We start from the raw sequence: 14,349 nt of genomic DNA, 5'->3' as shown, positions 1-14,349 counted from the left end.
GTTTTAGAAAATTGGAATGCTACTATTTATACCATTTCTTTTTTTTTTTTTAAAGATTTTATTTATTTATTTGTCAGAGAGATTGAGCACAGGCAGACAAGAGTGGCAGTCAGAGGCAGGGGGAGAAGCAGGCTCCCTGCTAAGCAAAGAGCCTGAAGCGGGACTCCATCGCAGGATGCTGGGATCATGACCTGAGCTGAAAGCAGCTGCTTAACCAACTGAGCCACCCAGGTATCCCTATTTATACCATTTCTTAACCTGACTTTTCTTTTTATCATTAAATGTTCTTTAAGAATGGTATTTGAGGGGTGCCTGGGTGGCTCAGTGGGTTAAGCTTCTGCCTTCCGCTCGGGTCATGATCTCAGGGTCCTGGGATAGAGCCCCACATCAGGCTCTCTGCTCAGCAGGGAGCCTGCTTCCTCCCCTCTCTCTCTGCCTGCCTCTCTGCCTACTTGTGATCTCTGTCAAATAAATAAATAAAATCTTAAAAAAAAAAAAAAAAAGAAGCCTGTAGCAAGATCTCATACATATTTACCAAAAGACTTTTACACATCTTATTGGGTTTATATTTATTTGAAAAAAATTTTTCAAGATTTTAGTTTTAAAAAGGGGATCAACCCCAAGGTCAAGAGTCCCATGCTCTATTGACTGAGCCAATATTGACTTGAATTTTGAATTTATTTATTTGAATTTTAACTCTTTAATCTATCTGGAATTTATTTCGGTGAACAGTTGTTAGGAAGAGTCTATAGCTTTATTGTTTCCTAGACATTTAGTCAAGTTTGATAGTTTACTTAATACATTGTTTCTCTCACTGATTGGAACAGTACCTTTACCAAATGTTAAAGTGATCCTCTTAAAACACAAATTAGAGGGCCACCTGGATAGTTCAATGGGCTAAGCCTCTGCCTTCTGCTCAGATCATGATCTCAGGGTCCTGGGATTAAGCCCAGCATCTGCATCAGGCTCTCTGCTCAGCAGGGAACCTGTTTCCCCCTCCCATGCCCCCGCCCAGCCTACTTGTGATCTTTCTCTCTGTCAAGTAAGTAAGTAAAAGCTTAAAACACACACACACACATTAGATCATGTCAAAGATCTTCTGATAATTTCCCCTTGCATTTGCAAAGTCCTATGAGCTGTCACTCCTGCTTTCCTTTACAACATCACCTTGCACCAGTCTCCCCTTTTATCAATGTGTCCCAAACATATCATCTTTGAGTTCTATTATTATAAGTCAATTATATCTCAATAAAACGGGGGGAGAGTACCCATTTAAAAATCTTCGAATTGTAAAACAAACCACTACCGGAAAATCTGCAAAAAAAAAAGTCTTTGAATTGTAAAACAAACTATTACCGGAACATCTGGCATCATTTTTCAACATACTATTCTTTTTTTTTTAAAAGATTTTATTTATTTATTTGACAGAGAGAGATCACAAGCAGGCAGAGAGGCAGCAGAGAGAGAGGAGGAAGCAGGCTCCCCGCCAAGCAGAGAGCCCGATGCGGGCCCCTATCCCAGGACCCTGAGATCATGACCTGAGCCGAAGGCAGCAGCTTAACCCACTGAGCCACTCAGGTGCCCATCAACATACTATTCTTTTCAGGCTTTCTTCCATCTCCAAACAGCTAGCTTTTTTTTTTTTTTTTTTTTAAAGATTTTATTTTTTATTTATTTGACAGAGAGAAATCACAAGTAGACAGAGAGGCAGGCAGAGAGAGAGAGGGAAGCAGGCTCCCTGCTGAGCAGAGAGCCCGATGCGGGACTCGATCCCAGGACTCTGAGATCATGACCCGAGCCGAAGGCAGCGGCTTAACCCACTGAGCCACCCAGGCGCCCCACAGCTAGCTTTTCTGATAAAATTCTACTACCTTGGAAGGCCTTCTCTGACAGGCCATTGCCATTCATATGCCCTTATTTCAACTGATTGGGTGCCACATTGATGGAGTTTAATTGCCATTTAAAATGGCCTTCAAGGGACGCCTGGGTGGCTCAGTTGGTTAAGCGGCTGCCTTTGGCTCAGGTCATGATCCCAGCCTTCTGGGATCGAGTCCCACATCGGGCTCCTTGCTTGGCAGGGAGCCTGCTTCTCCCTCAGCCTCTGCCTGCCATTCTGTCTGACTGTGCTTGCTCTCTCTCCCTCTCTCTCTCTGACAAATAAATGAAAAAATCTTAAAAAAAAATTTAAAAAAAAATGGCCTTCATTACACTTAGGGCGCCTGGGTGGCTCAGTGGGTTAAGCCGCTGCCTTTGGTTCAGGTCATGATCTCAGGGTCCTGGGATTGAGTGCCGCATCGGCCTCTCTGCTCAACAGGGGGCCTGCTTCTCTCTCTCTCTCTCTGCCTTCCTCTCTGTCTACTTGTGATCTCTCTCTGTCAAATAAATAAATAAAATCTTAAAAAAAAAAAAAGTAATTATACTTAGATCTGGCATTAGACCAAAATGTAATTATGTAAGCAAAAAGCAAAGAAACAGAGTAGCCAAGTGTATATTTGTTGTTAGTGAAGCAAATGTTCCTCTCTGGAGTGAACAAATTCCGTATTTTTGCAAAGGAATGAAGACTCTAAGAGAACTAAGAAAGGAAAATACTCACTAATGGATAAACCTATTATGTTTTGATATTAAAATGTATGCAAAGGATAGTTGATCATACATAAGGCAAGAAAGCACCCACATCAAAATTTACCAATGGGAAACCATCAACAAAATGAAAAGGCAACCTACTGAGTGGGAGGAAATAAATGCAAAGCATGTAAAGGATAAGGGGCTAATCTTACACAATAACAAAATCAAACAATTCAATTTTAAAATTGGGCAAAAAGTTTGAATAGACATTTTTCCAAAGAAGACATGCAGATGGCCAGCAGGCATATAAAAATAGGCTCAACATCATTAACCATCAGGGAGATGCAAATCAAAACCACAATGAAATATCATCTCACACCTATTATCAAAAAAAGAAAAAAAAAGTGTTGGCAAGGAGATGAATAAAGGGAACACGTGCGCTATTGGTGGGAATGTAAATGGGTATAATGACAATGTAAAACTATGGAAGTTCCTCAAAATATTAAAAATAGAACTACCATGTAATCCAGCAGTTCTACTTCTGGATATTAATCCAGAGAAAATGAAAACACTAACTTGAAAAGATATATCTATATCTATATATAGATATATATCTGCACATTCACTGCAGCTTTATTTACACTAGTCAAGGTATAGACAATCTAAGTGTCCATTGATGAATGAATGGATACAGAAATGTAATACACACACATATACACCAGAATATTATTTACCCACAAAAAAGGATGGAATTTTGCCATTTGCAACAATATGGCTGCATCTTGAGGGCATTACCCTAAATGAGTAAATCACACAGAGAAAGACAAATAGCACAAGATCTTTGTGTGGAGCCTCTAACTGAAACAAAAACAAAAAAACTTGAGAACAGATAGGTGGTTACCAGGGGTGAGGGGTGGGAGTGGGAGAAATGGGTGTACTGCTTTCTTGTTTTGTTTAAATTGACTTTAAAAACTTAAAAAAAAAATTTTTTTTAATTTACAAATGGGTGGCACAGACTTGGAAAAGATTCCAGGGACAAGAGTGTAGCACTTTTGAGAATGCTGCATCAACACCTGTGATAAGGGTATGCTAGCATATGGAAACCGCAGTATCAGCAACTGTGAAAGACTGAATGTGGAGAAATATTAAGAATACCTTAATTCAGGGGCGCCTGGGTGGCTCAGTGGGTTAAGCCGCTGCCTTCAGCTCAGGTCCTGATCTCAGGGTCCTGGGATCGAGTCCCGCATCAGGCTGTCTGCTCAGCAAGGAGCCTGCTTCCTCCTCTCTCTGTCTGCCTGCCTCTCTGCCTACTTGTGATCTCTCTCTGTCAAGTAAATAAATAAAATCTTTAAAAAAAAAAAAAAAGAATACCTTAATTCATCTTGATTATATGCTTCTGTATGCAGAAGAATAATATATGATACAAATATTTTAAATGATCTAAAAGTTCTTTTTTTTTTTTTTTAAGATTTTGTTTATTTGACAGAGATCCCAAGTAGGCAGAGAGGCAGGCAGAGAGAGAGGAAGAAGCAGGCTCGAGCACAGAGCCTGATGCAGGACTCAATCCCAGACCCTGGGATCATGGCCTGAGCCGAAGGCAGAGGCTTTAATCCACTGAGCCACCCAGGGGCCCTAATCTAAAAGTTCTTTCAATAATTACAAAGTGGAAATTCTAGGGGCATCTGGGTCGTTCAGTTGGTTAAGCCTCTGCCTTCAGCTCAGGTCATGATCCTGGAGTTCCAGTATCAAGCCCCATATCCGGCTCCCTGCTCCACAGGGAGTCTGTTTCTCCCTCTGCCCTTTATCCACTTGTGCACGTGCTCTCTCTCTCTCTCTCTCTCTGTCTCTCTCACCTCTCTCAAATAAATAAATAAAATCTTTAAAAAAAAGTAGGAATTCTAAATGATATAGCATTGTGTGATGGTTCAACCTTTCTTTTCTTGTGCTACATAAAACAATGGTGTATCTTACGGTAAAGTTATCTTACTTTCAGCTAAATACATTCATCCATTTGAATTGTCAGAGGGAGAGACTAGAGTAGGGAAAGGCAATATTTGAAACTAATAATTGAGAATATTCCAGACTTGATACAATACATAAATCTTCTGATTTGGGAAACTAAACTCCCTGGACAGCATAAATAAAACTAAATCTATATCGAGATACACCATAGAAAAACTAATTCTACAGACCAAGATAAGATAGCAAACACAATTAAAGGGAAATGCTATAACCAAAGTAAAAGGAAAATAGCAAAATGGGGTGGGGGGAATAAACATAATAGAGAAATGCTTAATATATAAAGTGCTCCTTGCAATCAATAGGAAAAAGAGTTTAAGGGAAAAGATAAAAATATACAATGGTCAAGAATCTTAAAAAAAAATATATATATATATATATATATATATATATATATGAAAGGCGGCACCTGGGTGGCTCAGTGGGTTAAAGCCTCTGCCTTCAGCTCAGGTCATGATCCCAGGGTCCTGGGATCATGCCCCACATTAGGCTCTCTGCTCAGCAGGGAACCTGCTTCCTCCTCTCTCTCTGCCTGCTTCTCTGCCTACTTGTGATCTCTGTCTGTCAAATAAATAAATAAAAAATCTTTAAAAGTATATATATGTATATATATATAAAAGATATCCAACCTGTAACAATTTTTATTTATGTGACAGAGAGAGAGAGCACAAGTGAGACGCAGACGGAGCTGGGAGCCGATGCTAGACTCCATCCCAGGACCCTGAGATCATGACCTGAGCTGAAGGCAGCCACTCATAACCCTGTAATCCTTTTTTTTAAAGATTTTTTTAAATTTATTTTAGAGAGAGACCATGAGCAGGGGGAGGGGAAGAGGGAGGAGAGATAGAAGCAGACTCCCTGCTGAGCTAAATAAAGCCTGCCTGTGGAGCTCCATTCCAGGACCCCAGGGGAAGGCAGATGTTTAACCAACAACCCAGGTGCCCCCTGTAACAATATTTTAATGTGCAAATTGGAATTTTCACACAAATAAGCATAGATTTTAAAACAAGATTGCATAGGGGAAAGGACGGAAAAATGAAACAAGACAAAACCAGACAAGAAAAAAACCTTAAGGGACTCTTGGTCTCAGCAAATAACAAACTGAGGGTTGTTGGAGGGGAGAGGCATGGGAGGGACTGGGTGCCAGGGTGATGGACACTGGGGAGGATATATGCTATGGCGAGAACTGTGAATTGTGTAAGATTGAAGAATCACAGATCTGAACTCCGAAACTAATAATACATTCTATGTTAATAAATTGCTAGTATCTATAGCTAGGAAAACATGGAGAAATGAGCATGTCCACAGGCTTAGGCAAATTGCAATCTTTCAGCGGTCAATTTAGTAACATTTATCAAAACTTTAATGGGTATGCCACTGCAAGGAGTCGATCTCACAAAAATCAACTAAGTACCCAAAGGTGTTTGTAATTACAAGAAATTGGCAAGTTTGGCTACATGCATAGGATACAATTCCATCGTTTTAAGAAGTGATGATATAGAGGTGGTATGTGACATAAAATTAAAACATAAGCTTATTAAGTATACATTGTAGAAGTGTTTCTGGTATAAACTCATTTTGTTTTTCTTTTAAATGTATTTGTAGAGAAAAAAATGCTTAGAAAGTTGTCTACAGTAAGTAACAAGAGCTTGGGGTGCGTGCGGGCGAGGAAGGGGCATGGTAATTCTCTAATCGTAACTGCACACCTCTGCATCGTCTGACTTTTAGGAGCACATCACTTCCGTTAACAGCAAAAGTAAAACGCACATTTAAAACAGCTGTACTGAAGCTGCAAGGCGTCTTCCTCCTGCTAGGTTGGATTTGCGGTTCATTTTCACTTTCTTGGTCTTCCAGAAGAGGGAGGTTGAGCAGGCAGCACAAAACTCTAATAAGACCCAGAACCCCTGTCAGGCCTTCACATGCCTAGACTTGTTTAGCGTCGGGGTTCGCAGAACTAGGTAAAAAAGAAGGCGGAGGCGCCACGCTCCTGCCCCGCCCCTGGGTCTAACTCTCCAATGGATGTTCAGAGAGGGCGGGCTACATGCAGATCAGGGCCACTATTGGCCCTGGAGTCTCTCCGACAGGCAATGGGCGGGGCAGCGTGGTGACGTATCCACACGCGGCGCAGAGGCGGAGAGCGCGCGCTCGCAGAGGCGGCGCTATTAAACCGTCGCAGGCGCCTCGAGCTGGTTGTGATCGTCTTGGCTCTCAGTCGTGAGCTCCTGCGTTCGCCGGCTCGCTCTTACCCAGTGACGCCCAAGCCGGGAACAACTTCCTCTTTATCTCCGCCTGTAGCTGCGTCGTTGTGACTCTGCCAGCATGTTCGAGGCGCGCCTGGTCCAGGGCTCCATCCTGAAGAAGGTGCTGGAGGCGCTAAAGGATCTCATCAATGAGGCCTGCTGGGACATAAGCTCGAGCGGCGTCAACCTGCAGAGCATGGATTCCTCCCACGTCTCCCTGGTGCAGCTCACCCTGCGCTCCGAGGGCTTCGACACGTACCGCTGCGACCGCAACTTGGCCATGGGTGTGAACCTCACCAGGTGAGCCCCAGGGTGGCGGAGAGCCGGGCTCTTCGTGCACCCCCACCTCCGGCTCTTGGCGGGAGCGCCGGCGAGCTAGGCCCTCATTGGCCGGCACAGGCGACCCGCGCCAACTCATTGGCCTGCGACGCCGAGGGGCGGGACCTAGCGGAGCGCGCGGTTCGGAAAGCCCGCGCTGGCAGCCGCGCGAACCGGCACTTTCCGCGCCAAAGTCACAAAGCGGGTGGTGGCGGGAAAATGACGGGCTTCTTCGAAATGCCAGGAAGAGAGTTGCACAGCTCTTGGGGCATTAAGTGCTCGCGGCCTTGGGCGAGAGACCTTTGGCCTGATTGACCAGTTCTGTCACCCTACCTGGGGACGGAGAGTCGGTCGATTCTGGTCTTTTATTATTATAAAGTTGCATTGAGCACCCTGAGGTCATGACTTAAAGTTTTTCCAGGGCAGGGGCTTCCAAAGTTTTGATCGCTACTTGTCTAGTACATAAACATGTTTAAATCTTGGGGCACCTGGGTGGCTCAGTGGGTTAAGCCCCTGCCTTCGGCTCAGGTCGTGATCTCAGGGTCCAGGGAGCCTGCTTTCCTCTCTCTCTCTCTCTCTCTCTGCCTGCTTCTCTGTCTACTTGTGATCTCTGTCTGTCAAATAAATAAATAAAATCTTTAAAAAAAAATCTCAATGTTTGTGAGAAATACTTTACCCGACTACATGGAGTGTTAGTTTAGATGGGGATCCTCCATCATTTTTCTTGATCGTCACAACCGAATAATTGGCTTCACCCACCAAAGGGACGTGCAGGTCGTAAAATACTGCTCTTTTGTTGATATTCCAGAAGTGAAACTGCTCGTGATAGGGTGTGTGCTTGCTAAAATATAAATACTGCTAAATTGCATTACAAAATGGCCATATCAGTTTACCTAACATACCCAGTTCCTCTGACAGCCCTGGTAAAAATAGCAACTCCTTCTTTTGAGTCAGAAATCGATCTTGAGAACATTGTGTGGATTTTAAATCCTGTGTCTTCTGTATTCTAGCATGTCCAAAATACTGAAATGCGCTGGCAATGAGGACATCATTACACTAAGGGCTGAAGATAATGCGGACACCCTGGCCCTAGTATTTGAAGCTCCAAGTAAGTCATACCCTTCAACTAAGTTATACTAGGGGAAATTTAAATGCAATGTGTATCTCAAGAGTTGTGAGAAATTTAAGAAAATGTGATGATTGTAGAACTTAGCATCATAGTTATAAACTTAAATGCTTCTCTTCAATCTGCTTTCTTTTGGTAGATCAAGAAAAGGTTTCAGACTATGAAATGAAACTAATGGATTTAGATGTTGAACAACTTGGAATTCCAGTGAGTATCAAAGTTTCTGAGTGTACTGTACACAGGGCATGATAGTTACATAAGAGAGTGTTAATAATACAGTTTAAAGCCCAATTCCTAATGGAACTTCTGTATATTTGCTGTACATGTTCCAAAGTAGGGATTTAGTATTTAGACTGACATTTGTAATTTTCATTAAACTACAGTACTCTAAATTGAATCTTGTTGAATTGATTGCTTCCAAATGTATATTAGCATTAACCTCCATACTTTTTTTTTCCTCCCAAGAGTAGACTTTAAGGCTGTGTTAGCAGAAATTCATTAAGGTTGGGTTTGTCAACATAAAAGGAGAGTTAAGATGTTTAAAATCCTTAGTGTCTTGTTTTCTTATTTTGTTTTGGTAAGCAGTTTGGCCTGTTTGCATACACATCATCATTTGTATGCCATGCCCTAATGTCCTCTTGATTTAGCCCTGGAGGGTGATGGGGAAGGCTCTTTTCCTTGAATAGTACATTTATCATTAAAGGTTTAAACTCTTATTTTAGTTTTCTAAGTATAATTATTATGACATACTTGTTTTATATCTACATTTGCTTTTCGAGGTTTAGAGTATGTTATGAAATTGCACAATGAGTGATATTTCAAAGTAATCAGGAAGTCTTAAATTCTGAATTTTTGTCTAGATGCAGAGTCTTCAGAAAAGGAGAATTTTTAATTTCCAGCAGATGAACTTTTATTTTATTTTATTAGGAACAAGAGTATAGCTGTGTAGTAAAGATGCCTTCTGGTGAATTTGCACGTATATGCCGAGATCTCAGTCATATTGGAGATGCTGTTGTAATTTCCTGTGCAAAAGATGGAGTGAAATTTTCTGCAAGTGGAGAACTAGGAAATGGAAATATTAAGTTGTCACAAACAAGTAATGTCGATAAGGAGGAGGAAGCTGTAAGTAGTTTCTTAACTAACAAAATACTCTGAAGAGTATGGTAACCCTTCTCCTCCTCTTCCTCCTCCTCCTCCTTCTTCTTCTTCTTCTGAGAATGGTAACCCTTCTTAACAATAGATTGTGCCTTAGTCTGTTCAGGCTACTATAGCAAAATACTGGTAGACAATGACTTATAAACAACTGAAATCTATTTCTGACAGTTGTAGAGGCTGGAAATCTGGCAGATTCAGTGTCTGGTGAGGACCTGCTTCTTGGTTCAGACAGTGGGCTTCTTGCCCAATAGAAGGGTCAGAGGAGCTCTCGGGTCTCTTTTAGAAGGGTACTAGCACTAAGCACCTCCCAGAGGCCCTACCTCCAGGTACCATCACTTGGGGATTTGGTTTTAACAGGAACTTTTTGGGAACACAGACGTTCAGTCCATAGCAAGGTAATTGCAACTCAACAGAGGATCTAGTTGGAGGTAAAAATTAACCTGTTAGGAGCTCTTATGTAATCTTTATATTTAAGTTTCAACAATGTAGGCCCAGTAGGGGGCCTAGAGAACCTCCATTTAGGGACAAAGAACACTCTAATTACTAAACATCCTTAAATTAAGGTTTTCCTAGAAAATCATGTGCTTTTTTTTAAGAAGAATATTTATAAACAAATATTTTGTAATTGTATTTTTTTTTTTTTAAGATTTTATTTATTTATTTGACAGAGAGAGATCACAAGTAGGCAGAGAGGCAGGTAGAGAGAGAAGGAGGAGGAAGCAGGCTCCCCGCTGAGCAGAGAGCCCGATGCGGGACTCAATCCCAGGACCCCGAGATCATGTCCCGAGCCGAAGGAAGCGGCTTAACCCACTGAGCCACCCAGGCGCCCATGTAATTGTATTTTTTTTTTTAAAGCCTTACTAGCCTTTGAAAAAACATCTGTTAATTCTGTAAATGAAGGACAATTTAAGGTTCTAACTTCTTAGGATTATTAGGCTTAAATGTGGTAACATTCAAAGTGCTTACCATAGTGTGTGACATTTTATGTTTATAGTAATTATTAGATATTTTAGTTCCTTGCATGAGTATTCAGCCCTCAGTTTATTTTATTTATTTTTTAAATACTTTATTTATTTGACAGAGAGAGATCACAAGTAGGCAGAGAGGCAGGCAGAGAGAGAGGGGGAAGCCCAATGTGGGGCTCCATCCCAGGACCCTGGGATCATGACCTGAGCTGAAGGCAGAGGCTTAACCCACTGAGCCACCCAGGCGCCCTCAACCCTCAGTTTAAATGAAGACTTAAAAATATTACTAGCAAAAGTTCAGGGGCTAATTCTGTATTATCTCTGCTAAATTACATGGTACCTTCCCTGCCTTTCTGGATTATTTTTTTTAATCTCAGATTAGTTTTTCTGTAAGTATTTTTGTATCTGAAATGTGAGTGTTTATGACATTATTTGTTTTTTTTTTTTTTTAAATATTTTATTTATTTGACACATCACAAGTAGGCAGAGAGGCTCCCCATGGAGCAGAGCCCAATGTGGGGCTCGATCCCAGGACCCTGGGATCATGACCTGGGCTGAGCGCCCCTGACATTATTTGGTATTAAGGAATTTTTCAGTGTTTTCCTATTTCCTTGGTTATTTCAGAAGTTGTTTGAATAAATTTTTTTTTTTTTTTTAAAGAGGATGGGAGATTTTTTTTTTTTTTTTTAAATTTTATTTATTTATTTGACAGAGAGAGATCACAAGTAGGCCGAGAGGCAGGCAGAGAGAGAGGAAGGGAACCAGGCTCCCTGCTGAGCAGAGAGCCCGACGCGGGACTCGACCCCAGGACCCTGGGATCATGACCTGAGCCGAAGGCAGAGGCTTAAGCCACTGAGCCACCCAGGCGCCCCCTTTTTTTTTTTTTTTAAAGATTTTATTTATTTATTTGACAGAGAGAAAGATCACAAGCAGGCAGAGAGAGAGAGAGAGAGAAGCAGGCTCCCGCCAAGCAAAGAGCCCGATGCGGGGCTCGATCCCAGGACACCGAGATCATGACCTGAGCCGAAGGCAGCGGCTTAATCCACTGAGCCACCCAGGCGCCCCTGAATCAAAATTTTAATATGCTCTGTACACTAGTTCATTGATAGGCCCTCAAATTCTTTTAATCCATTGGTTTTCCATTCAATTTCTTTATTCCCCCTCTCCATTACAATTTGTTGAGGCAAGTCCTTTGTCATTGAGTTTTCCTGAATCTGGGTTTTGCCTATTGTATCCCTTATGTCAATTAATATTCTTCTCTAACCTATATTTCCTATAAACTGGTAGTTACAGCACTAGAGGCTTGATATTCGGTGTTTTCTTTGTTTGGGGAGTGAGAGAATAAGAATACTTTACAGATGCTTGTATGTATACCCCTTGTAGGTATGAGGTGTCTGCATTTTCTTAGCAGCCATAATAATTGTTTAGAATCATTAGGTTAGAGTTGTATTAATACATTTCATTCCTCCTTTTATTAGCTGATTTATTTATTAGAAACATTCCCATAAAGAGAAGTTTTCTCTTACCACATAATTTTGTTTACCTGAGCTACAGTTCATATGGGAAGACAGACTAAATACTTGATTCTTTTGCTTTATTTACCAGTCCTCAAAATTAGTTTCATATCGCTCTCCAAAGTAAACCAGTAAGGGTTTTTTTGTTTTGTTTTTAAAGATATATTCTAGGGGTGCCTGGGTGGCTCAGTCAGTTAAGCATCCGACTCTTGGTTTCAGCTCAGATCATGATCTCATGGAACAAGCCCTGCTTGGGCTCAGCATTCAGCCTGGAATCTCTGCCTCTGCCTCTCCCTGCACTCAAGGTCTTGCTTGCACCCACGCTGTCTCTAATAAATCTTTTTTTTTTTTTTTTTTTAATTTTATTTATTTATTTGACAGAGATCACAAGTAGGCAGAGAGGCAGGCTGAGAGAGGGGGGGGAAGCAGGCTCCCCGCTGAGCAGAGAGCCCAATGGGGGACTTGATCCCAGGACCCTGAGATCATGACCCGAGCCGGAGGCAGAGGCTTAACCCACTGAGCCACCCAGGCGCCCCAATAATAAATAAATCTTTAGAAATATATTCTAAACTAATGGACTGCAATTTCTTGATGTTTTTCAATATGGTTACTCTTTCTGTTTTCTCTCAGGTTACTATAGAGATGAATGAGCCAGTTCAGCTAACTTTTGCACTGAGATACCTGAACTTCTTTACAAAAGCCACTCCGCTCTCTCCTACAGTAACCCTCAGTATGTCTGCAGATGTACCCCTTGGTAAGATAATTGGTTTGTTGAATCTTGTTTTGTAGATGGTATATGTGGTACTTCTCAATAATTGTGTTCCTGTCTTCTTTCAGTTGTAGAGTATAAAATTGCCGACATGGGACATTTAAAGTACTATTTGGCTCCCAAGATCGAGGATGAAGAAGGATCTTAGGTGTTCTTAAAATCCAAGAAAATAAAGTTAAGCTCTTTAAGAACTGCTTCTGAGATGCCGGCATGTACTAAGTTCGTCACCAAATTTGTACCTCTTGAGTACATATGTAGATATTTTCTGTAAATAACCTATTTTTTCCTTCATTCTTTACAATTTGTTTAAAGAATAAAATCCAAAGTCAAATTTGGTCTTGTTAACCTAGAAATATTTCTGTCTTACCTAAAAATACTTGTGTATTCATAACAAAAGGGCTTTGATTCTAAATGCAGTTTTGAGAATTTTTTTCAATTTAAATAAAAGTTTTTTGAATTTAAAACATAACAAGACAGTGCCTTCATTTGGACCATGACTGTTGCAAGTATCCTGGGGAATTCAGTTCAAGCTACCATTTCATATAAATGTGCTTATTTTTCTAGTCTAGAGCAGCCTGATAAAAATACATTTGATATAGCAATAAAAAGTATTCCAACTACAGTAGGTGACAAGATATTTTGGGGGATTCATTTGTCAAACTTATTTTGGTATTCTTCTAACTTGAGTTCAAGATATAAACAGGAGAGTAGACCTATATATTTTGCTATTTTGTCAATTTTGTTAGCAAAAACTAACACTTTTTTTCCAGCTTTATGTACCCAAAGCTGTGTGGCTTTAGAAGACTAGCACTGTTATAGGGCAGTGTTTCTTTAGCCTAGGGAGCCTTTTAAATGAATCTTGAAAGATTTAGTAGATCTGTGATAGGGGCCAAGCAATATGATTGTGCAAAAATAATTTTTCTAGTATAAGTAGCCTTTTTTGGGACTTAATCCTAGCAGTTGTGAAACAGATTGTTTAAATGTTCCTACTAATTGTGCCTAACTGGCATAGCACATACTGAGAATCGCTTTATTAAAGTCCTTTATTCCTGGTGTGTTCTGTGCTTGATGGTTTAAACGACTGGTTCCTTTGTTGTAGTACCTGGACTGAGTTCTGGTTACTGGAGGTATAACCCACTATACCCAGTAGGTAACTAGTAATTACCTTCTGTGTGCCTGGGGGCAGGGAAGGATATTGGCTGCAAAGGGGCCTGATGGAAGTTTTGGGAATGATGTAACTTTAATATAGACCGGTGATGGTTCCAAGACTGTATGCACTTGTCAAACTCATCCAATTGTACTTTATTGTATGTAAATTATACTTTAATAAATCTGACATTTACAAAGCTTCATGTGCTGCAAAATGTCCCTTGTGGGCGGGCTTCTTACTTGGTCCAGGCCTGATGTCGAGGAGCGGGAAACTGAAATACAGGAATGTGGGGCCACGCAAGAGTAGTGGTGGGGTATTGATGCAGAGACCGCGGCGCGCCCACGAGAAGGGCTACAGCCATGGGCACTGAATAGACCTGCCAGCTCCAGTCATCCGCAAGCTTCAATGTCCGCTTCTGTCTCCCGTTGGTGCCACTCAGCTTCCAACACTGCCCGAGGGATCAGGGAAAGAAACAGGTAGCCGGTTCACCCGGAGTCTGACTGGGACTCCGGGAGTGGTCATCCTGGA

At 41.3% G+C, this 14,349-nt stretch overlaps 1 protein-coding gene across 1 annotated transcript; it reads left to right on the top strand.

The window, feature by feature from the left end:
• The first annotated feature begins 6,728 nt into the window (after window positions 1-6,728).
• Window positions 6,729-14,018, top strand: PCNA (proliferating cell nuclear antigen). Its single transcript, XM_044263412.1, has 6 exons — window positions 6,729-7,124; window positions 8,153-8,250; window positions 8,408-8,475; window positions 9,196-9,390; window positions 12,533-12,656; window positions 12,740-14,018. Exons 1-6 carry the CDS (start codon window positions 6,904-6,906, stop codon window positions 12,817-12,819), a joined length of 786 nt encoding a protein of 261 aa, XP_044119347.1. The 5' UTR covers window positions 6,729-6,903; the 3' UTR covers window positions 12,820-14,018.
• The last annotated feature ends 331 nt before the right edge of the window (window positions 14,019-14,349 follow it).

Source organism: Neovison vison, chromosome 8 (assembly GCF_020171115.1).
Source record: "Neovison vison isolate M4711 chromosome 8, ASM_NN_V1, whole genome shotgun sequence".
In the NCBI taxonomy this organism is placed as follows: Eukaryota; Metazoa; Chordata; class Mammalia; order Carnivora; family Mustelidae; genus Neogale; species Neogale vison.
The sequence above is the reverse complement of the archived record's forward strand: the minus strand, read 5'-3'. Positions and strand labels throughout refer to the sequence as shown.

What these genes read in the sequence shown, in the direction of transcription:
- PCNA (XM_044263412.1), top strand. Translation starts at nt 6,904, where the DNA reads ATGTTCGAGGCGCGCCTGGTCCAGGGCTCCATCCTGAAGAAGGTGCTG. An exon ending in CCTAGTATTTGAAGCTCCAA is followed by an intron (nt 8,251 to 8,407) that starts GTAAGTCATACC and finishes TTCTTTTGGTAG; the next exon opens with ATCAAGAAAAGGTTTCAGAC. An exon ending in TCGATAAGGAGGAGGAAGCT is followed by an intron (nt 9,391 to 12,532) that starts GTAAGTAGTTTC and finishes GTTTTCTCTCAG; the next exon opens with GTTACTATAGAGATGAATGA.